General features: G+C 37.2%; 1 protein-coding gene across 12 annotated transcripts in view; it reads right to left on the bottom strand.

Annotated features, from left to right (window-relative positions):
• Nucleotides 1-21,472, bottom strand: part of LOC122823076 (ankyrin-3-like) — a 100,866-nt gene that overhangs the window by 41,477 nt on the left and 37,917 nt on the right. For 4 of the 12 annotated variants that reach the window (XM_044102322.1, XM_044102314.1, XM_044102320.1 and 1 more), the window contains 17 exons: nucleotides 21,258-21,356; nucleotides 20,131-20,229; nucleotides 19,710-19,808; nucleotides 19,402-19,599; nucleotides 18,672-18,770; nucleotides 17,508-17,606; nucleotides 17,110-17,208; nucleotides 15,550-15,747; nucleotides 14,729-14,827; nucleotides 13,623-13,721; nucleotides 12,832-13,029; nucleotides 12,424-12,522; nucleotides 10,538-10,636; nucleotides 10,351-10,449; nucleotides 10,134-10,229; nucleotides 9,498-9,570; nucleotides 2,589-2,712 (listed from right to left, as the gene is read on the bottom strand). In XM_044102322.1, the coding sequence (XP_043958257.1) occupies nucleotides 2,589-2,712; nucleotides 9,498-9,570; nucleotides 10,134-10,229; nucleotides 10,351-10,449; nucleotides 10,538-10,636; nucleotides 12,424-12,522; nucleotides 12,832-13,029; nucleotides 13,623-13,721; nucleotides 14,729-14,827; nucleotides 15,550-15,747; nucleotides 17,110-17,208; nucleotides 17,508-17,606; nucleotides 18,672-18,770; nucleotides 19,402-19,599; nucleotides 19,710-19,808; nucleotides 20,131-20,229; nucleotides 21,258-21,356 (1,976 nt within the window). Of the gene's footprint in view, nucleotides 1-2,588; nucleotides 2,713-5,650; nucleotides 5,687-9,079; nucleotides 9,140-9,497; nucleotides 9,571-10,133; nucleotides 10,230-10,350; nucleotides 10,450-10,537; nucleotides 10,637-12,423; nucleotides 12,523-12,831; nucleotides 13,030-13,622; nucleotides 13,722-14,728; nucleotides 14,828-15,549; nucleotides 15,748-17,109; nucleotides 17,209-17,507; nucleotides 17,607-18,671; nucleotides 18,771-19,401; nucleotides 19,600-19,709; nucleotides 19,809-20,130; nucleotides 20,230-21,257; nucleotides 21,357-21,472 lie in introns of all 12 variants that reach the window. The other 8 variants (XM_044102324.1, XM_044102318.1, XM_044102323.1 and 5 more) reach the window with 3 other exon arrangements.

Here is a 21,472-nt window from a genome sequence, read left to right on the forward strand (position 1 = left end):
TAAGGCCTGGGTGTATCTAGTAAAATTAAACTCACCTTTCCAAAATATGTGGTTCATCGCAGTTAATTCACAATTCAGCAAACAATGTGAAGCCTTTTATACCATAGGGCCAGATTGGTTTGGATAGTTTTTTGTTTTCTCTTGGTAAACTACTGTATATTGCCCATCCATTTATTTGAAATTGGCTTTTTTGATTTACTCTGTTTATCGTAATCTCAAAAAACAGTTGTATAATAAAATATTTAGCGCAACAATCATTGCAAGATTTCAAGAGAAGACACCAGGAACCAAAAACAATGGTGCATTTTCTTTACTTTTATTTAAATTTCCATTAGGTTGAATTACTGTAGCTGTGTTACAAAAAAATCGATGTTGCAGCTCTAATTTTTAGAGGTGCACATAGTTTTCCCACTTACAGCTGAATGACTGCATCTAGCTCCAGTTTATTTAATTACCTCTGCTTTTTATTTGTTTAAATTAGCATTTCCTTGGGTCTTTCTACAATTATGTGCCTAAATTATAATGCAAATCTTTTATGTCATTTTTTTCGAGAATGTGATTTTTCAATTCAAGTGTTTCAATCACTCCAATGTAAAACAGCTGTTTCTTTTCCTGGCAAAGCATCAAAGTTCATTATAACATGATCAATATTCACAGTTCTGAAATGGTACTGCAGCTTTATCAGCAAGACTTATGACGTATTTGTGGGTGTTAGTAAAATTTGTTTAATTCATTTACCATTTAATAAATGATCGTCTAATAAAACTGCCAGAGAACGATGACAAACAAAAAGCCCAGTCAGCTAAACTAGTTGTAAACCAAATTGATTGAACACACTCAGACAATGTGTGCTCCAGCCCTCCTGAATTGAACGTGTTTCTAATTTCCTATGGCTCGCTGTTCGTTTATGTCACTCCTCAGATATTTAATAGTCCCGCCCTCTGCAGTATGTTGCACAAGTGTCAATGTTTTCAAAAGAGAATAAAGTTCAACAGAATGAACTGTAACCCCCGACTGTGGCTGCAAAAACTCCCCCTGCTGAGATTTCTCTAAAGAATTTGATAAGGAAATTGTTTTCAGATCGGGATTTTGTTTTTGCTGAAGGGTTTGTCTATGCAAATAGCTTTTGTCCAAATAACCATTAAGGAATAACTGTATTTGAAAGAAGTTTATCACGCAGCTATTTTTAAAAATCTTAATTACGAGTAAGATTTTAGAAGGCTCCACCAACTCAAAGTATGATTATTTCCAAAATACTGCAAAAAAAGCAATTATAAACTAACATAAGCCAGTAGTAAAAATATTTTAAAAAACAGTATTTTCCACAGACAGCAGATCACAGAGGAGCAGCAGCCCATTTTCTTATTTGCTCAAAGACTTAATTCCAACTAAATTCCAAACCTCAACGCACTTAAGAAAAAATTTAAAAAAATTGCTGCAGGATAAATCTACTTCTGTGTTTGTGTCCCTTTAAAGCCAAGTCAGTGGTTCATTGTAGAGATGTAGTGAAAGTTCAATGATCGCACCATTTCTAATTTAGCATACCGGTATTTCTATTCCATCTGAACTAAATGAATCAGTTAGTTTTAGCAGTGTATGCAATAGACATATTGGTCTATCGCTGTTTGTTTATGTCGAATATGAGGCTTTCATTGGTCCTCGATTGTCAAACAAGTCCTTGCATATGCAAAACTTTCACCGTTGCAATTCTCTCCTCGGCTGTTGATGTTATTGCTAAAAACAGATGCATACAGCCACTTAGACAATCACAGTGAAAGCTAGACGTGTTAATTTTATTGTCTTTATATCAATATTTTAACAAGTTTTCCTGTTTTATGGTGAGTTTTCAGGCTCACCATACGTAGAAACATAAAAAAATAAAATATGTGTGGAAAGAAAAGCTAAGCACACAGCAGCCAAAGGATACAGAAGAGTGATGACATTATATTAGGAAAGCTTAACTTGGGTTTGAAGAGCAGGAAGTCAGAATAAATGTTATTCTGAGGCAGAATCTTTGAGACTTAACAAACCAGCACCATTACCTGGGATTCCAGAGGTCTCTATCATAAGTTAAATCTACCTGGAATTTATCAGAGTGGAAATCTGTAATTCAAAAAATTTAAATAGTCGCAACATTTAGGCTACATTGTGATTTTTGCTCCTCTTTCTAGCTGGCAGTGATAGGTGTCAACCTCCTATTTCGCAAGAATATTTTAAATCAGAGAGCTCCTAAGTAATTAGGAAAATCTCACGTTTTTTTCCACAAATCATACCTTGTTTTACTCATGAGAGTGGAACTGCTTTACAGAAATGTAGATTTTAGGGACAGTTTTTGTGACATGGTTGTGCGGCCAGTCAAAACAAAAAAAACAGAAGAACATCTGCATGGCAACAGACGTTTTTGATGTTATATGCTGATTGTTATATGCCTCCATTAGATTAGATACTCAGTCAATATATCTCATAAAAAAAAGGGAAATGTCTTGACATTTGTATAATATTTCTGGCACTTTATACAGGAGCACAACGAAAGTTAGCATTAGACTCATCACAGACGTTTTGCCGTGTTGTGTTGCAGTGAGCCTTACCTCTGCGACCGTGCACCAACGCTGAAGCCCATGTAGCCCTCCTGTGGGAGTGAGTCATCTCCAAGTTCCCGAAGGTCGTGAGGGGCCAGATATTTATCTGTATCCCCCGTCATTGCATCATCACCTGGCAGATGGAGACACACAGAACAGAAATTTGTTTTATTGCAGAAAAAGACTCAAAAATGGTTCATATTCCCTGTAGCCCTTAGGGAATAAGTAGAAAAATCTCATTGTTGTTGTTTTTTTTGTTTGTTTTTTTTCATTCATGCAGAAACACAAACTCATTTGGACATGTCAATCAATGCATCCTCTGCCCAGAGGCTGTTTTCCAGTTTAACTTTGGTCCAGTGTCCCACTCAGTCAAAAGTCATCATTGAAGAGCAGTTTAACACTTGTTGGAATCCAAATAAAATAAAAACAAGTTAAAAAGCATTTTGAAGGTGGTTTCTGTCCAACAAAAAAGTTTGCGTCATCACTATAAATACACTACAGACACAAAAAATAAGTTCAGTACTTAGAACATACTTTAAAGGTGAGCAGGAAAATTGCTAGTAGCTTGTTGTTACCCTCAGAGGTACAGTAGACCTAAACCTACTGATGAGCTGCTGGCTGCACAGCTGAAGCGAGAGGAGGCAAGTGCATGCAAGCGGAGAGACGAAAAGAAAGAAAAGGAAGGCATTCCAGCAACAACAAAGCAACAGAGACGCCCCCTTCCCTCCATCTTTCTGTGTCCCATCACACCCCCACTGCTGCTACAACACCCTTCCCCCTTTGGAGCACCCCCCCCCACCAGCAACACACGGGATACTTCACAGACCCCCATCTGGCCACATTCCAGCCCATTCTCAAGGATTTGCTTTGCGTTTAGCTCCAACAAGAGCAAAGTCCCCTCAGCAAAGAACCCGCACTCACGTCCTGCCTTGAAGCAATTCATTAAGCCACAAGTTCACTCCCAGGCTTTTCCTCCGGACTAACTTTTCCTCAACTCGTAACCTCGCCTGCTCCGGCATTAACTGTCTATCTCTGTTTTAGAGGCCGGCACTCACGCCAACAGATCGTCTTTCTCCCGCCTACCAGCTCCGCTCCTGGATTATCCAGACTGAGTTTGTGTGTGTGTGTGTGTCTCTCTGTGTGTTTTATTTTCCGAACACACACCTACGGCTCCCTGCAGCACAGACATCATAATGGAGAGAGGGTTAGGGTGCGGGAATTTGTGACTCAGAGTCGTCTAACATCTAAACTTTTTTTCAGTTTATAGATTTAAAAAATAATGTTTACACTCCTTAAATCTTTTCATGTTTTGTCAAGCTACAACCATAAACAATATATTTTACTGGTATTTTATGTGATAGGCCAACAGACAGTCGTGAATAATGGTAAACTGAATGGAAAACAAAACTCTGAAAAGTGTGGCATGGATTTGTATGTAGCCCCGGTTTTCATAATTCAGCAAATCAGTAGGTCTAAACAGAGTTCACCTGGACATAATACGCTGTGTTGTAATGGCCTCTGAGGTTGGTTACAGAACATTAGATCAAAACATGCACCCACACTGCACCCTCTCCCCCATTAGAGATCACTTTGTCCTTTCACATAATACAAACTCATCTGTCAAGATCACACAGCAAGCCTGCACTGAGATCCAATGAAACATGGTTTACAATTTGCAGCATTCAACTGAGCAATGCAAAGGGGTGAGCTTAGGTCATGGTCCTTATAAAGGCTTTTTAAAGCTACTTGGTTCTTTAAATACAAGCAAAGTTGTTTTGCACCATATTAACCCGTACAGTTTATAATGGTTACAGTTTTGTGACTACCCGTAAAGGTGGATCGGGGCATAACATTGTTGAAGTAACTTCAAATGCTGCATTGTGTCAGGATAAACTTCTAGATCAAGAATAAAAGATGATCTGAAAAGGGCTGAAGAAGGAGCCAAGAGGCAGATAGTAACTCTGGAGGAGCTGCAGATAATCAAAAGACTTAAAACTAGTGCAGAGGTTCACCTTTAAGAAGGAGATCGACTGTAAACATACAGTCAAAAAGTACAATGGAAAAAAGATTGGTCAATGCATATTTATGTGTTAAAATGGTCCAGGTCTACAGCTAACTGAACATTTTTTGACACAACTTGAAAACTGAAGTTTACAGACGCTTATCCATTCAGTCTGATTGAGCTAATCTAAAAAATAAGGGAAACTGTAGCTGTGCAATGCTGGTAAACCCCAAAAGACTTGTAGATAAAGTCGCAACAGAATGGTTGTACAGTGTTAACTCGTGTGGCTAAAAATAAATGTGTACCAGACTTATTTAGGTGTGCTTTCTGGCATGTTATGGTATTATTTGTGACAAGTAACCAAAAAATAATGTGACACTGAAGTACTGTTGAAAGTACAGTAACAACTAGCTACCCTTAGTCATCTTTATATTGAAAATATATAGAGTCAGCCAGTAAAGATTTCAGTCACAGAATGTTATATTGATCTGTTACCATTTGTCAAATCAATAGCAGCGCTCTCTTTGAAAGAAAAATGCTTATTATCAATGGTAAAAATAAATAAATAAATAAATAAATAAATAAAAAATGAAGGTCCATAGACACACAAAAACGGATATCAAATACAGAGTTATGGAATTAGATATAGTAAACTTTTTTATTACAGTAACTTTTAACTTGGATTTTATATCAAACAAAAATAAATTATATGAAATAAACCAATTTTAGAAAATAAACAAAACCCTAAACAGAGTCTGTTGTCTGTTCTGATCTAGCTCATGGATAGTGTGTTATTGGATAAGGTAATCATTGCCGCTCCTGGTATGTAAGCATGTGAATATGGCTTGAGTTACACTCGATTTATTTTTAGATCAGGAGTTCAAGATGGACAACAACAACTTGAACACACATTCCTGCATGAGGAAGAAACATGCACAGAGCGCTGCACGGAAAAAAAAAGAAGCAGTGAAACTACACGCAGAGTTTAGCTGCAACAGTTCAGCTGCAACACTTCAAACTGGTTACTAGAGTTAGTTACAGTGAGGTCAACCATTTTTTTTTGACTTACAAGTATAGGTGATGTTGATATTTTCAACATCCATTTCTGTTCAAAACACAAGCAGAACCATTTTTGTTTTATTATGTGTGCTGCACTCAAACCATTTATACCTTCAAGTTTTTACTTCTAATACATGGATGCCGTTTGACAAGTTTGGTCATGCAGTCTGTATGATAGGACTCTAGAAAAGACCTAAATTCAGATTTTTAGATGTAGATGTGCAGAAATGTGTTGGTATCCCTGTTAAAAATGAGCAAATAGCCTTTAAAATCTTCTTTTGTTGCAGTAAGATAATCTCAAAGGAAAATTGTTATTAATCAAGTGCTCTTTATTTCACTTTTTATGCACAAGATAAAGTGCTGAACAAGCATACTGATGACATAAAAGTCATTCAGTCGTTTAAAATAGGCTTTTACTCTGTAATAAATAGATAAAAATTGCACTGAAAACCTCACTTTTTAAAGAAGAATTTATTCAGTTTGGAAAAACATCAGTTTTTTTTTTTTTTAAATCACCAGTAGCACAGCTGTGAATGAACTTTTTTAAATTTTATTTATTTATTTATTTTAATTGACCACCCTCCAGGAACATCTAATTACTAATCCATGATTTCCTGTTTCCCTCGCGTTTAAATATGACATGACACAGATATCAATTTCTTTCAGCCAGTGGCCAAAAGGCTAGATGCTGACCCATATTTATTATTCTCTACACCCAGTGCCAAAAAATAAGTAAAGGAAATGAAAGACATTGATAATGGACAACAGCAACTTGTCCATCTTGAACCACCCTTTTAACAGAGCTGTGGTTAGAGTGGCATCCAGTGAAAATCTTACAGAAAACTTTTTGGCTGAACTGAATAGAGTATGTCATCTTCACATAAGGAGGCAAGTATAAAAAGTGAATATTAGGGACATCTACCGATGTTTAATTTGCAACTTTTCCACCACTTGATAAGCAGATATTTATCAAGGGAGTCAACAAATGTATCCATGTCTTTGTATTATCTAACTCTCTGTGACATTTAAATACAACAGGTGATTTTCTACAGTTAAAACCAAATACTTACATAAAACTGCAAGGCACAGAGGGCTTTTTCTTTCACCGTCAGGAGATTAAACCTAAATTTTTCCTGCTTTAGGCCAGTTAAGATTAGCAAAATTATGCCTATGTGCTAAATAAGATTTGTTTTTTTTTATTTTTTTGCCTGATGCAGCTTTAAAAGTTTACTGAAATGTTCTTGGTATTTGGTAGGATTGCCTTTAAACTTCAATCTATTTAACAGGATGATTACATATAAATGTTTGAACATATAACTGTGGCAGGCATCTGAAAATTGTTCCCAGGCAGGCATGAATCTGAGCTGTATGGACCCAAGATTCTCTATCTGTTCTCTTACCAGATTTATGCAACATTTCCGCATGATGTCCCACAAGAAAGCAGTTTGAGATGTAGCCTAAACATATAATTTTGGCATAATTGACTCTCTCATTATTCCTCTAATATTCTAATATTAACGATTCTAACACAGGAAAAAATGTTAGTCTAATTTAATGTTAGACATTGAGAAAAAAAATAAATAAATTATCTTTTCATATGTCTCCAAGACTGGATAGAGTTTAAACATTAGAGATTTCTAACATTAAGAAGCAATAAACAGAATAAGTAGAGCCCCTGTGACTTCCTAAAAATGGATATAGACCATTTAATCAAAACCAAGAAAACATCCACAGGGCAGTGAGTCAAGTGAGGACAAAACCAACTATTGACGGAAAAACCTTTTCTGACTCTTCTGTGGTACCAAAGGCTAAGTTCATCTGTTTGTGAGCCACAGTGCAGATCACAGGGGAGAACACGACATGTACAGCAACACTGCAGCAGCTGTTCCAGTGTTAGCTTTGGTTACAATGCAAGCATCACTGAGAGGCACAGAAAGACAAAGGATCAAGTGTCTGTCTCGACAACACACAGGCCTGAAAAGAAATCTGTTACACGCTCCTCAATAACCGCTGTTGGCATAGCAACCAGCAGAAAAGAATTCTCCCTACATTTTAATGTGCAAAAAGAAAAAGAAAACAAAGGGTTGCAGTTCAGATTTGTTGTTAAGAACTATGCCACCAACTCATTGTAAACCCCCACCTGAAAGGGATAAAAACAAAACCATAAAAGTGCAAAGTTTTGCTTGTTTTGTTGCTTTTTCACTCACATTTGGTCTGGTACGTGATCATTTTAAGAGGAAAATGTTGCTTTGTTTTTTCCTTGCTAGTTAGACCATTTAACTCTGACCTATGAATCCTTAAGGTGTTTAAATTGATCCCACAATTAAAGACTAAATCACTGTTGTGCCAGCAAATTACAAAGGAAAAGGATTAAAATGAATCACTGTCTTCTTTGTAACTAAAAGCCTGCAATAAAGACACCAGGTGTTTCCCATTGATTTCATTAAATATAAGCCATAAAAAAACACCAAGGACAACAGAAAGAAAAGTTGATTTTAGCACCAACAAGGAGATTCCCAAAGACTTACAGGTGCATCTAAATACATTACAATTTACAAAGTTACTTCAGTCGCTTAATTCGGACAGCGAAATATAAATATTATGCAGATTTATGCCACACAATCGTTTATTTAAGTGTTTATTTGTGATCATTTTGATGGTTCTGGTTTGCAGACAAAAATAAAAAAATGTAGCGTCCCCTGAAAAGTGCAATAGATCAATAGAATGGAGAATTGTGCAAACATGTTAGTTTATGGACATGTTATGGCCGACACAATTATGGGGGAGACTGCTGACTTTACAGCTGTCAGCTGACAGTCATTGACACACTCTACTTGATAACAGTCTTGTCAAATTAATGTAATCTGACTTTCACTTCAGTGCCATAAGAAGATAATCTGCTCCAGGTAAAAAGCGCCCCGGCATTGCCTTCCCACACAGGTAACAAAGAAGCATGCATGATTTGATCACTGACTTTCTGACATCTCAAACAATTCAGCAGCTCTAACATGCCCTGTAAGCTTCACACGTATTCCACTAATAAAGCATTCAAAAAACTGCTACTCAAAATATGGCTTAGAATTATATGGCCACTTGTGAACGCTCACAGAGCAATCAGTTTCCATTCCTAAGTTGAGTTTTAAATTTGTAAATGATAACAGACATACACAAGCTATTGGTTACAACTATTGAATTTCTTGCGTTGAAATAGATTTAAACAAAATACAGTATTGAAATTTAAACACTTGAAATATTTCTGTGTTTGCAATAAATAAATAAATGCAACACATGAGTTTCCCTTAATATTGTAACTTATTGAGATGCACCTGTATTAGCCAAAAAAAGCTGCCACACAGGAAAGGTTCAGTTGAAGGATGGGAGACCTAAGCACAGGCATGCAAGAAGACTAGAAAGAAAAAATGTATAGAGATAAAAATACCTTCTTCCACATCAGAAAAATAGTCGTCTGTGATCATTTCTGGGACATTGGCTTTACAGACTGTGTTCAGATGGAGGAGAAAGGTAGAATAATAATAATAATAATAAAAGAAAAATCAACAAAACAAAGTGTTGCAAAAATAATGTGGAGAAATTAGGTAGATAACAAAATGATCACATTCAAAAACAAAAAGTGATTATGGGTCATTCTGAATGGGTGGATAAATCAGTTTGAAACAACAAATCATAAATAATCAATGGTTGTAACAGAAATGATAAATGACTAAAAAGAAAACAAAAATGAATTTATTAGTACCGGCGTGTTGTACTTTAAGCCCAGAAACACAATCTTAATGTGTTTTTTAGCCATTAGCTGTCTGAGAGTTGTGGTTTTTCAAATGGATTATATAAAACCTTACCATCATCATCAGACATGTCCAGCACCTCATTCATGGTCTCTGGGACGTTCATCTTGTGCTTCTCTATCACAGTCTGTTAGAGAGAGAAAACAATTGCCTTATATGTCTTATATTAAAATCAGGAAAAGCTGCTTTTGGGAGGTTGGGGAGCATGGGTCTCATTCTTCATAGTGGATGAAGCATCCTTTACAAATAAATACATATGGACACAACACATAGCAACCCACAAACCTAACACAATTATGTGTGGTACAAAATCAATCCCACACATCACCTAAAGAATACCATTTCCACAATCTCAAGTGGTGGTGACAGCATTATTATGCGACCTTATATGTCATCAAGTGTGGCTTTGCCAAAGTAAAACCATGACCAGTGCTAAGGACTTGTCGGTTTTGACCTGAAATTCTCATGTTTCTGCTAGAAAACTGAAAAACAAAAGGTTATTTGACTTTTTAGCACCACGGTCAGTGCAGTCATAAACACTGGTTTGATTTTAAAAGGCTCACTATGGTGTGGTGTATTTTATTTTCTGCGGAGTGTCTATTTCGATCACAATAATAGAACAAAAAAGCATTGATTTCAGTTAATGGGACTGAAATATAACGAGATGAAACTTTAGCACCAGATACAAACCTGAGTGGTTACAGTCTCCTCTGTGACCACTTTGAGTGTGTCAACTACAGAAATGTAGCCAAGCCTCCTGGCGATCGACAGAGCGCTGTTCCCATTCTAGAAAATTTATACATAAGTAAAATCAGACAATGATAATAAGTAACCATTCTGGTCAAGAACTGGATTTAATCCAGAGTAAGAAACAGTGAGAGAGTCTAAGTTCTCTGTGGTTTCTTACGGCAGTAAGTTCGTTGGGTGAAGCTCCATGGTGCAGGAGTAAATTGATGATGTGTGTGTGTCCCTGCTGAGCAGCCTGATGCAGAGGTGTGTATCCATTCTGCAAAGGGAGGAGTGGAGTTCAGACAAAACCCACAGAATGTAAACACAAGCAGCGACATGTTTTCACAATCACTGACAGTGTTTACCTTGGTCTTAGCGTTGACCTTCGCCTGATTCTTCAGCAGGAAGTTGACCATCTTCACGTTGCCATAGTGACAGGCAACGTGAAGAGGGGTGTATCCCAACTGACGACAAAAACACGAGAGTATAAGTATTTGTTTTCACTCTTTACATTTACAGATTTATCAATAAATAGAAAAATCTGATCACATCTTTGCAGGACAGAAACCTACATCTGAAAAGGCAACAAAATACTTGTGCAAAGCTTTCAAATCACCCTTAGGTTCTTTGTACTTTTCCTTTAAAAAGCTAGACTGCATTGCAAGCTTTTAAAGTGGACCTTTTTATACTGTTGTTGCTATCTAACAAAGTTCAGTTCAGTTCTTCTCCCTCTCACTATATAGAAGAAAACACAATAAAAAAAAGTTAAGAAAAGGTGTCTTTTATAAAACACCTCTAAGGCAGATAAACAGTATGTGTCTTTCAAAAACGGGTAAGAATCTAGCTATCACATTTTATAGGAATTGTGAGTTCAAGAATATTTATTGGGAATTATCTCGTTATGGCTAAAACAGTTGTCTCTGTCTTTTTTATGTTTGGAAATCATTCAGCTAAAGAAATGGGAACATTGTGTTTCTACAACAAGCTGCTGGTGACAACTTGAATAAAGATAAATCAAAATAGCCTTTTTTGCAATCTGTCTCTTAGTTCTGGAACATTTTATGTTTGAATGACTCAGAGATCAGAGTTAAGTAGCGTAATAAACAAGCCATGCTCTATAAATGGACTGAAAAAGGGTGAAAAAGAAGACATAGTAGCAAAAAACAATGGAAGAACTTTACAAAGTCTGGAATAAAAGAATGCAGTTCAGTCCGGGGGTTACCAGAAATGAAAACATTAAGGGAGATGATTCAATAATTTGGATACTTTGAGTTTTATGCAACTTAGAGGAAGAAAAAAATATGACAAGAAGCTAACAGCCAGTGGCAATGCTAGTCTGGTGGCTCAGGACTACAGATCTAACCTATAAAAAAAGACAACAATTGCAAGAGTTTTTTTGAGAACTTGGCTTTGTTTTACTTACAAGGGAAAAAACACACCAGTCTTTTATGTAAAATGAAGTCATGCCTCTTGGCAACGTTTCCCAACTCGTCCATTTTATGTGTTGCAGACGATATCAAATGTTAGCAGAGGCAGCCTACAAATATCATGTTCTCAGTGTCTTGCAAAAGTGTTCATGCCTGTATAAACTACAAACTACACTGAAAAGGTCTGCTGGAAGGTGAATCACCGCCTCAGTTACAAATATTTTGCAGCCTTTCAAATGGTTTTCAAATGTTCTGTTCTGTTTTTTGTTCCATTTATTTCCCCATGAAATCTGAGAAACCTTTATGTCCTCTTAATGAAAAGTACCACAGCATGAAGCAAACTCTACTATGTTTACCAGTGGAAATGGTGTGTTCAGGGTGAAACACAGAACACTTTTATGGCTTTTATTTTCCAATATTCATTTTCTTCTTGTTACTCATCTGCAGAGGCCAGATTTGTGAAATGCTCAAATAAGTTGTCCAGTCAAAGTAATTTATTGTACTGAATACAAATACATGGCATATTTTCAGATTTGACACTTTGGTTTTATTTATTTATTTTTTTTAAGGTGCTACGACTCTAAGAAGCTTTTTCTACTAAACCATCTGAATACAGCACTGATAAATAATGTTTCATCCAGTTATTTTTATATGAAATAGTTTTCAGTCATTTTTATTTGTCAAGTTTGGATCTCACAAAGCTAAGGAGGTTGAATATATTCATTCATAACCTCATTTACAACAGAGTCCTATAATAAGATAAAACAGAAAAACATACTACTCCTGACATTTAAGGCGGGAATTGAACAAGACTCTATTATTACCTTGGTCTCTGGGTCTATAGTGGCTCCGTGGTTTACTAAAACCTCGGCAACATTGACTTTATCCTCTTGGGCAGCCAGGTGGAGTGGAGTCAGCCCCGACTGACGAGACAAACCCAGACAATTACACAGTTAGAGTCAGAGGGAAATACAGCTGGTAAAAACATGATGGCAGGTTAGGACCTCAGGATGATGAGCATTCAGGGGGTATCAAAAACAAATGTCAGAGGAAATAACAGAGTTTCAGGTAAAGACTGTTATTCCTCCAAGTGTAATAACATCCCAGTGTCATGAATGCATGTTTACACTCCACACACACTCCCTCACTGTAAATACGACTCCTACAACACCCAATTTGCTGTGAGACAGAGAGAAAAACATCACGTTTTTAGACTTGTGTGTTCGTGTCACCTTGTTGCTGGTGCCAACAGGAGCGTCTCGGGCCAGCAGCAGAGTCACAATGTCCACATTGCCTTCCTGCGCTGCAAGGTGCAGAGGAGTGATACCCTGCCGTGTCACCGCGCTGGTGGAAGCGCCATACTCCAGTAAGGTGGTGGCGATCTCCATCTGATTCTTCTTGGCTGCGATGTGCAGCGGGGTATAACCGTTCTGAAAACAGAAACAAATAAAACCAAATAGAATAAATAAACTAGTGAATAAATAAATTACTACAAAACAATACACCATGATACAGCTGTAAAGAATGGCATTTATATTCAGCAAGGGTTCCAAAAAAATACATGACGATAAAAAGTAATAACAAAAGTGTCTGTGACTTGAACATTCGTTACGTCCAATTTTTATTTTGTTATTTGCAGAGTTTAAACCAAGAATGTGATTTGACCTAAAATTTTATTTAGTTTATATTATAAACAAATATTATGACAGGATGAAAAATGTTGATCCACCTAAGGAAGAGGGCATTCACTGCACCGGAGGTTGGTTACAAACATCAACCAAAACCATTTCCTAAACAATGGATTATTCAATACTTAATTCGGTTAGGGTGTGGAGCCTGGCTGATTTCTGGGGCAGCTCTTTCTGAACTGATCCTGCCGGAGTGGAACAGATATCGAATGAGGCTGTGCGGAGCAGAATAACTGCATGGCTCTAACTAGGTCAGTTCGCTTTGGCACATGGTGCATCGGAGATGCTTTTAGGAACATTCGATTTCAAACAAGCCCGTCCCAGTCGTTTCTTACCTTTGCAGCAGCGTGCGGTGAAGCTCCCTGTTTGAGCAAGAGGAGTGCCACCTTCTGGTTATCATAGTGTGCTGCCACATGCAGTGGAGTTAGTCCACTCTGAGCACACACACACACACGCAAACATGAGCAAAGGTTAGATTGTGACAAATAGTAGAGTTAAGCATGATCAAAGCTCACAGATGGGGAAATACTCCAAAGTGTTTGATTTTTAAACACAGTGCCTTACAAAAGTATTCATAACCCTGAAATTTCAAATTCCTTTCTTTGAGGTGGGAGAAGGGGGGTATTTTCTGTAAATGAGGAACAGAATGTACTGCGTAATATAATGAAACAAGTTGTTTAGAAATCCAATCTAAAAGCAAATCTGAAAAGTTTATCTTGCAAGTCTTGCAAAGTTTGTCATCTAGAAATTGAAACATTTCAATTGTTTCAATTTGTAGATGGAAATAATTGACAACATCTCTGTGTCCCTCCCTGGCAGCTAGATGCAGAGGTGTGTACCCAGAGTTGGTCGTAGCATCTGGACATGTTCCTTTTGTCAGAAGCTGCTGCACAATGTCTGGCAGATGTTTCAATTTCTAGAGGAAAATTGCTCAAGCTCGGTCAGATTTGATGAAGAGCTGTAAAGATTACCAAATGGATTTAAATCTGGACTTTGACTGGACCACTTAAACATGCAAATCTAATCTAATCATCTAATCCTTGATCCTCATGAAGGAGTCTTAGTTTGCTGAGTTCCCTATATAGTTTGAGTCAAACTTTAAACCTGACCTCTTATGGCTCTCTATAAGCATTAGTGTCTTCCTTACCACTCGTCCAAAAAGGAGGGATTTGCCGAACACAAAAAACTCACCACATTTTACAGATTAGCTACAGTGTGTATTATTTCCCTTCAATTGTACAATTATAATCTTTGTGTTGGTCAATCCCATAAAACCTAATAAAATGCACTTCATTTTCAGGTTGTGATGAGACAAAAGATTAAAAAAAGAAAAACAAATAGTGAATGTCATTACTTTTCCAAGGCACAGTATAGGAATGAGGATAGATTTGGTAAGTTCTGTCCTCCTACATTATTTTTAGGAGTGTCAAACACGTGTTACCTTCCCAGCAGCATCAACTGGAGCGTTCTTCTGCAGCAGCAGGTTGGCCACCTCTATCTTTCCATACTTGGCAGCAACATGTAATGGAGTGAAGCCCTTCTGGAGAAAACAGGAGAGAACACAAGGGAATATTGACGTATGAATAAGTCATTTTCAGGATTAAAGATAGAGAATAGTTAAATATTGGAGTGTTAAAAATCCCAAAGCATAAATGTTTTAGTTGGAGAAACAAATTGTGTCATTCACCTTATTCTTGAGTTATGAGGTAACAATGCAACTTCAGTTTAGACCTTGAACTTTTTCTGTGGGATGTTGGTATGTGAATGAAACTGGCCTCTTGTTAAATATATTATATAAACATTTTAACAAGAGTTTTTGTAGAAGACTGTTTTTTTCCATACAACCGCTCATGATTTGGAGAATGATCTCATTTGTAAAATAAATTGGCAAAAAAGATGAAAAAAGTAACAATTTGTGCTAACTACAACTTGAAACATTATACTTAAAGGTTTTTATTCTTGTGCTTCTAAAATGACAAACCGTACAGTGCAACACTACAGTTGCTGTTAAGAAAACTATGAACATGCAGAACATGCAGCTGGTCTGGCAACATGTGATTTTAGTCTGTTTGGTTCAAATCTGCGCAGTAATTGCTGTTCCCTGACAATCTGACTACAGTAGCTCTAAATATTGCATAAACATCCCTGTCGTGTTCATTGTAGCTGTGATGTGAAACCTATTTTTATCCAGTCCAAAAGCAAAGTGGCAAAACTACAATGGTTGCAGCATTGATCAGCAAACATCTGTAGAAGAAGTCTTACCTTCGTGGTAATGCTCAGGTTAGCTCCTTGATCGAGTAGAGCTGCAGCCACATCTCTGTGTCCCTCCCTGGCAGCTAGATGCAGAGGTGTGTACCCAGAGTTGGTCGTAGAGTCTGGACATGCTCCTTTTGTCAGAAGCTGCTGCACAATGTCTGGCTTACCCAGACGACTTGAAATGTGCAGTGGAGTCTGGTCGTCCTGTAGCAAAAGCAGAGAGAAACAAAAATCTATTAATACAAAAAAGGCACCATGTTGCTTTATTGCTTTTTCATTGTGGTGTTAACATCTGAACTGATTGGTTCATGAACAAACAGTCTCCACTCGTGCAGACAGTTTAACAACATTCAAATCAGGAATTGTCAATTCGTTTATGGGAGCATCCAGATGTGTCTTAGTATAGTTTATCTTATTCTTTACGGTCCTGTTTGAGTTGTGAGTGTGTGCAAAGCAAGTACCCTGTTTCCATTTGCTTTATGTGTCAATAACAGGATGTGATCACTTTAAATAAAGTGATCTCATTTTGTTATTCTAGGATGAGATATGGCTATGAGAAAATTTATTACAATAAATTTCTAGAGTTCATGAAACCATTTCACCTCTTGTTTACTTTGGTCATCGTTAGTGTCACTTCAGTAAAGAGAACTGCAACCTGACTTACAAACAATGCAACTTCCCTTCAATTGTACAATTACAATCTTTGTGTTGGTCAATCATATAAAACCTATTAAAATACACTTCATTTTCAGGTTGTCATGAGACACAACCTGAAAATGAAGTCTTGCGTTCGCTTGACTTTATGGTTTTGTAATTGTGCGGCCTGCTATGTAAATGCAGAACAGAAATTAAACAACCTGGGCGGTTTTGTGGACTTCCCCTTCTGTTAAGTGTTTACATGAAAATGCGACTGATTTGGATAATGTCTAAAATGCCTAGAAAACATTCTTATTTAGCCACTAAAAGTAGTTTATGCCACTTCAGTGGGTCTTAAAGATCTTTGCAGGAGGTAAATGTGTATAGTACTGTGCATGTGCTTCTAATTCTGAGAACCGATAGAAAAGCAGATTTGCTTCTACAATAACTCCACCGAGTAAATGAAGTATTTCTGCATTGAAATGCTTTGCTCACTTTTAATTACGTTATTGTTGATGCATTTAGGACAGAATATGCCTGTATTTATGTACATTTAGGTAAATTAAAGAGCAGAGTAAATAGCTCTGCATTTTCTAAGAAAAGAGCCACTTGCATCTCACAGATTCTACTGGAAACTAGTGGTAATTTTAAAGAAGGAAAAGAAAAGAAACATATAGCAACACACTAATTAGAAAGTCAATTCTAAAACTACCTCGTCATCAGATGTTATTAAAGAGTTCATGAATTCCTTGTAAGTCTGGAGCTGGAGTTCTCAAGTAAATATGATTAGATTTGATTAAAAAAAAAAATTAAAAAAAACTATTAATCACTTGATGTGTCTCAATGGCTGTGTTATTAAAATAGTAAAAACATGTGTGGATCATAAACAAGTAAATAAGATAAATGAAGTCACTGGGAGTGACAGCCTACTTTAGCCTTGGCATCAACTTGTGCTCCGTTCTGAATCAGATATCGGACCACATCAGACTGTCCAGCCCTCGCTGCCATGTGGAGCGCCGTTTCCCCTCTCTGAAACACAAATGTCCAAAAGATAAAAGGCATATACAACAAGAGTCACTCTTATTCAGCTAAAATGCCATGGAGAAGAAGAATTTAAAACAGCAGAGGAAAGCAAGGCCGTCTTTGCTTTCTATGCAGTCAGATGGCGTGGCCTTATTATTTCTTTCTGTTAACCTTGCAAACAGAACAAGACAAGCTGACATTAATGAGTTAAACTTTAAAAAAACAAAACATACAAACTGCTTAGTTTATCTTCTCTTATATATTTCATCATCCTTTTAACACAATCGAGAACGTTCTGAACTCACCACATTGTTTGTGTTTGGTGAAGCCCCATGGTTGATCAGCTGGTGGACGATGTTTTCATGTCCCATAAATGCTGCGACGTGGATCGGCGTCAGACCAGACTGTAGACAGAGGAAAAGAAAAGGACAGAAATGACAATTCAATCTTTTGAAAACCCCTTGGCTGGTTCATATAGTATGAATTCATAATTTCTGGAGAATTTAAACTTATTGGTAAGTTACTGTAGTTCAAGGTTAAAAAGGAATAAAATTACCTGGATACTAAAACCGAGGAAGGGGAACAAGTGGATATTTATTGACTAATAAACATCTTTCTTATCATCTCTAAATTCTAAGAAAAATAAATGTAGTGATCCGCTGATTGGATATCTGAAAACAAGTTATTTTCTGGACCAATAAGGGTTTTCTTGACACTAGCAAAAATAAGATTCTTTATATAAAATAAAGGTATAAAAGGCCATACATTAGAGTATTCTTTTACATAAACTATCCAACTGCAGCATGATGGGTTTACCTGGTAGTTGCTTTGACATGCTTTTTAATGTTACAAGTTTGATCAATGAAAACAGTCCATGTTACATAGGTGGATTTTAATAACAACAAATTCTGCTTTGAACAGATAAATACCTTAATTGCAGGAGTTTTTAGGATTGGGTTGCAAACTTCAGTATGGTAAGCTCTTATAACTATTCTAAATACAGAAATAAATGTAGACAGTGTCTGCCCAAAGCATGTGCAAAGATGACAGCAAAATGCACAGCACAATGAATGTCCCTCTATTGTTCTTCGTTCTCATTGGTAAGTGAATGATTTGCATCATGTTTTATGTGCAAACAATAGAGCAAAGTGCATTGCTTTATGTCTTTCCTCTTTTGTTTAATCATTTTGAGCAACATGGATATGTAAAACATGGATTTATAAAAATATTAAATGTTTGTTAATGTTATATACTGCAAAGAGTTACATTTCGACCAATCAAAGCAGCCTCAGTCACTTTGAAAAGATGTTAGATGATTGCTTTGTGCAACAAAAGCCTTTGTAAGTTTGGCTTTTACAACTCAATATGGCGTTGCCAGTACAAGGCACAAAGAATACAGATGTATAAAAGCTGTTCCTTCAAGAAAAACGAATATTCCACACACATGAACGACACACACACTCTCTTACCTCGGTGACTGCCTGTATAGACGCCCCGTGCTTCAGAAGGAGCTCCATCACTTTCAGTCTGTTTTTCTTACAGGCAATGTGGAGGGGAGTAAAACCATTCTAAGACATTACAAAAGGGAAAATACATGTGTTCAAAAAAGTATGAAAATTGTCCAGAAAGTCTTTGTGTGTGTCCTTCAAGATCCTGCAGATTTGGAGGAGTATAAATCTTGATTATCAGATATAAACTTAACCAAAATGAAAACTTTTTCTTTCCTTTAACTTCTTTTTCTCTACTTCTGCCTCTGAACCTGAGAAATATGTTGAAATAATCAAGCCTACTCTGCACCAAAATAGATCCTTTTCCCTACAGCTCACTTTTTTCTCTCCAACTTGTACAGTTTCTCCTCCCCTTCCTCTGTTTATTTGAGGTTTCTGGCTCAGCCGTATGACTTCATTTTCCAACCCATTTCTTTTTTCCCTCCTCATTCTCTCCAGTCATAAAGTCTCTGTGCTTTAACCACACCCAGACTTTTCCCATTACAGAGCCCAGATCCTGGTCTTACGTCAGAATAGAGGTTGGTGATATATTTTCCATCATGCTCTTTGTCCTGTTCTCTGCCTGATCTCCCAAATGTAATAATTTCCTTTAAATTTTTCTGTAAAAAAATTCAATTTTGTGTTTTCTCATCTGTTATGAGTAATTGAAAAGCCTTTTTCCTCCATCTTTGATTCAGTAATTTCTCCTCACCAGTGCCTTAGCGTTGGGATTGGCCTTCTTGTCCAAAATGACTTTCGCCACCTTGTAGTGGCCGCAGTGCGCGGCCACATGCAGAGCTGTCAGATAGTCATTGGTTACGTCGTCCACAGGCACCTCGTGGTGCAGCAGCAGCTGGACACAGTTCAGATGGTCACCCTGTGTCGCCATGTGAAGAGGAGACAAACCATTCTGGAGAGAGAAGTAGAGGAGAGGTCTGAGTCTAATGCAGCAGCAAACTGATAATAGAATGAATTGGAGTAAGTGATGGTATCAGGGTAGGACAAAACCTGATGATTCACCTTGGTCTTCGACATTATTGGAGCTCCTCTGTTCAGCAACATCTCCACCACCTGCTCATGGCCACTTCTGGCTCCACAGTGTAGAGGAGTCAGGCCATCCTGTAAAAGCAACAACCAGCAGGATCACAGATCAACAGAACAGCACAGCAATACTGATTGCTAAAATTATTCAATTTTAGAGCCATTGGGCTCTACCGTATAGCACATGTCATGATAAAGCAGGTTTCACTCTGAGAGAAGACAGAGATTGAGCTCTTTGGTGACTATAGAAATGCTTAGATGACAAGTGAAAGTGGATGGAAGTGGAGGGAAAATGTAAAAATAGCCACTGTCTACAAATTCTTCAGATTTGTTGACCTCTTTGTTAACCTCTCAGAACACCAGCGCTGTTTTGTGTTCGGGTGTGTGTGTGTGCCGGTACCTTGGTCCTTGCATCAATTCTGGCCCCCCTCTCCAGCAGTAGTCGCACCATGTTTGTGTTTCCCCGTTTGGATGCTACATGCAGAGGTGTTATGTCATTCTGCAAAAGGGATAAGGCCACACTCAGTCGTTCAGTCCCACTGATCAACAGTTTTCTCGTCAAGGTGGTTAGGATCAAAGCAGAAGGACAAGACAAAATTAAGTGAATACCACCTGGTTACATTTTTGCTTGTAACTGATAAATTAGCAAACATAAATCAAAACAGACGTTTTGTTAGAGAGCAAAGCTCTCCCTTGGTCAGCAATGAAGGTAAATGACTAAACACCACCCTCTAGAGGAGAATATTTTAACACCTCCTTTTAGCTTGTTTTTTTTCAATAATTTGACAGAATCAAGTAAATATACTGTTAATTTAAATTAAAGAAAAAAACATCTAAGCTTGCAGATGAGTTTAAGCAAAGAGGAAAAAACATGAATATTTGGGACTGATTATGGACACACTACATGTTGAGTCAGCTTCATTTATATTTTTAAAAGTAGCTCTAGATATATAATACCATGCTTTGGTCATAAAGCCCTACGTTAACTTAAAAAATTTAAAGAATTGTATAATAAAAATCTCAAAAATCTTCTTTTTTTTGTTTTCCTGCTAGTGATTAGAGCATGTTATGGCACAATTCAAATGTATTCGTACCATTTGACGTTTTCACATTTAGTTATATTACAGCCACAAACCTTAAAGTATTTTATGATTTTTTTCAAATATGTCCAATATTTTCTAATCTGAACAGTGTGCATTTCATTTGTATTCAACCGTCTTTGCTCTGATACCCCTTAACTAAAACCATCACAAGCAATTGTCTTCAACATGTATAAGTACTAACTTGTGACAAAATGTGAGTAAAGTCCAAAAAGTGTGAACAGAACACTGTTGAAAGGTATTGTTCATAGAAGGGAGAAAATGGCTACCTTCACAGTGGAAACCAATAGCATTCACCCCTCACCCTCTGGTACAAAATCAAAAGAGATGCAAGTATCTGTGGGTTTTCCCCCACTGAGCGACAAAGCAGCTGCAGAATCAAACACTGGAGTTGTTGATGGCGCATTTGTTGCACCTTGGCACTTACCCTTGCCTTGAAGTCCACAGCTGCCCCTCTGTTGAGCAGTAGTGTTGCCACATTGATGTTGCCGTAGTGAGCCGCAATGTGAAGTGGAGTGAACCCGCTCTGAGAAGAATGAGACATAAAAGAGGTGCAAAAAAATTTATTTAAAAGGCAGTGAGAACTAACCAAAATCTGTTACGAGATGAGCCAAAAGCAATGCACAATGAGGCAGTATATTT

This window comes from Gambusia affinis, linkage group LG20, assembly GCF_019740435.1.
Source record: "Gambusia affinis linkage group LG20, SWU_Gaff_1.0, whole genome shotgun sequence".
NCBI classification, from domain to species: Eukaryota; Metazoa; Chordata; class Actinopteri; order Cyprinodontiformes; family Poeciliidae; genus Gambusia; species Gambusia affinis.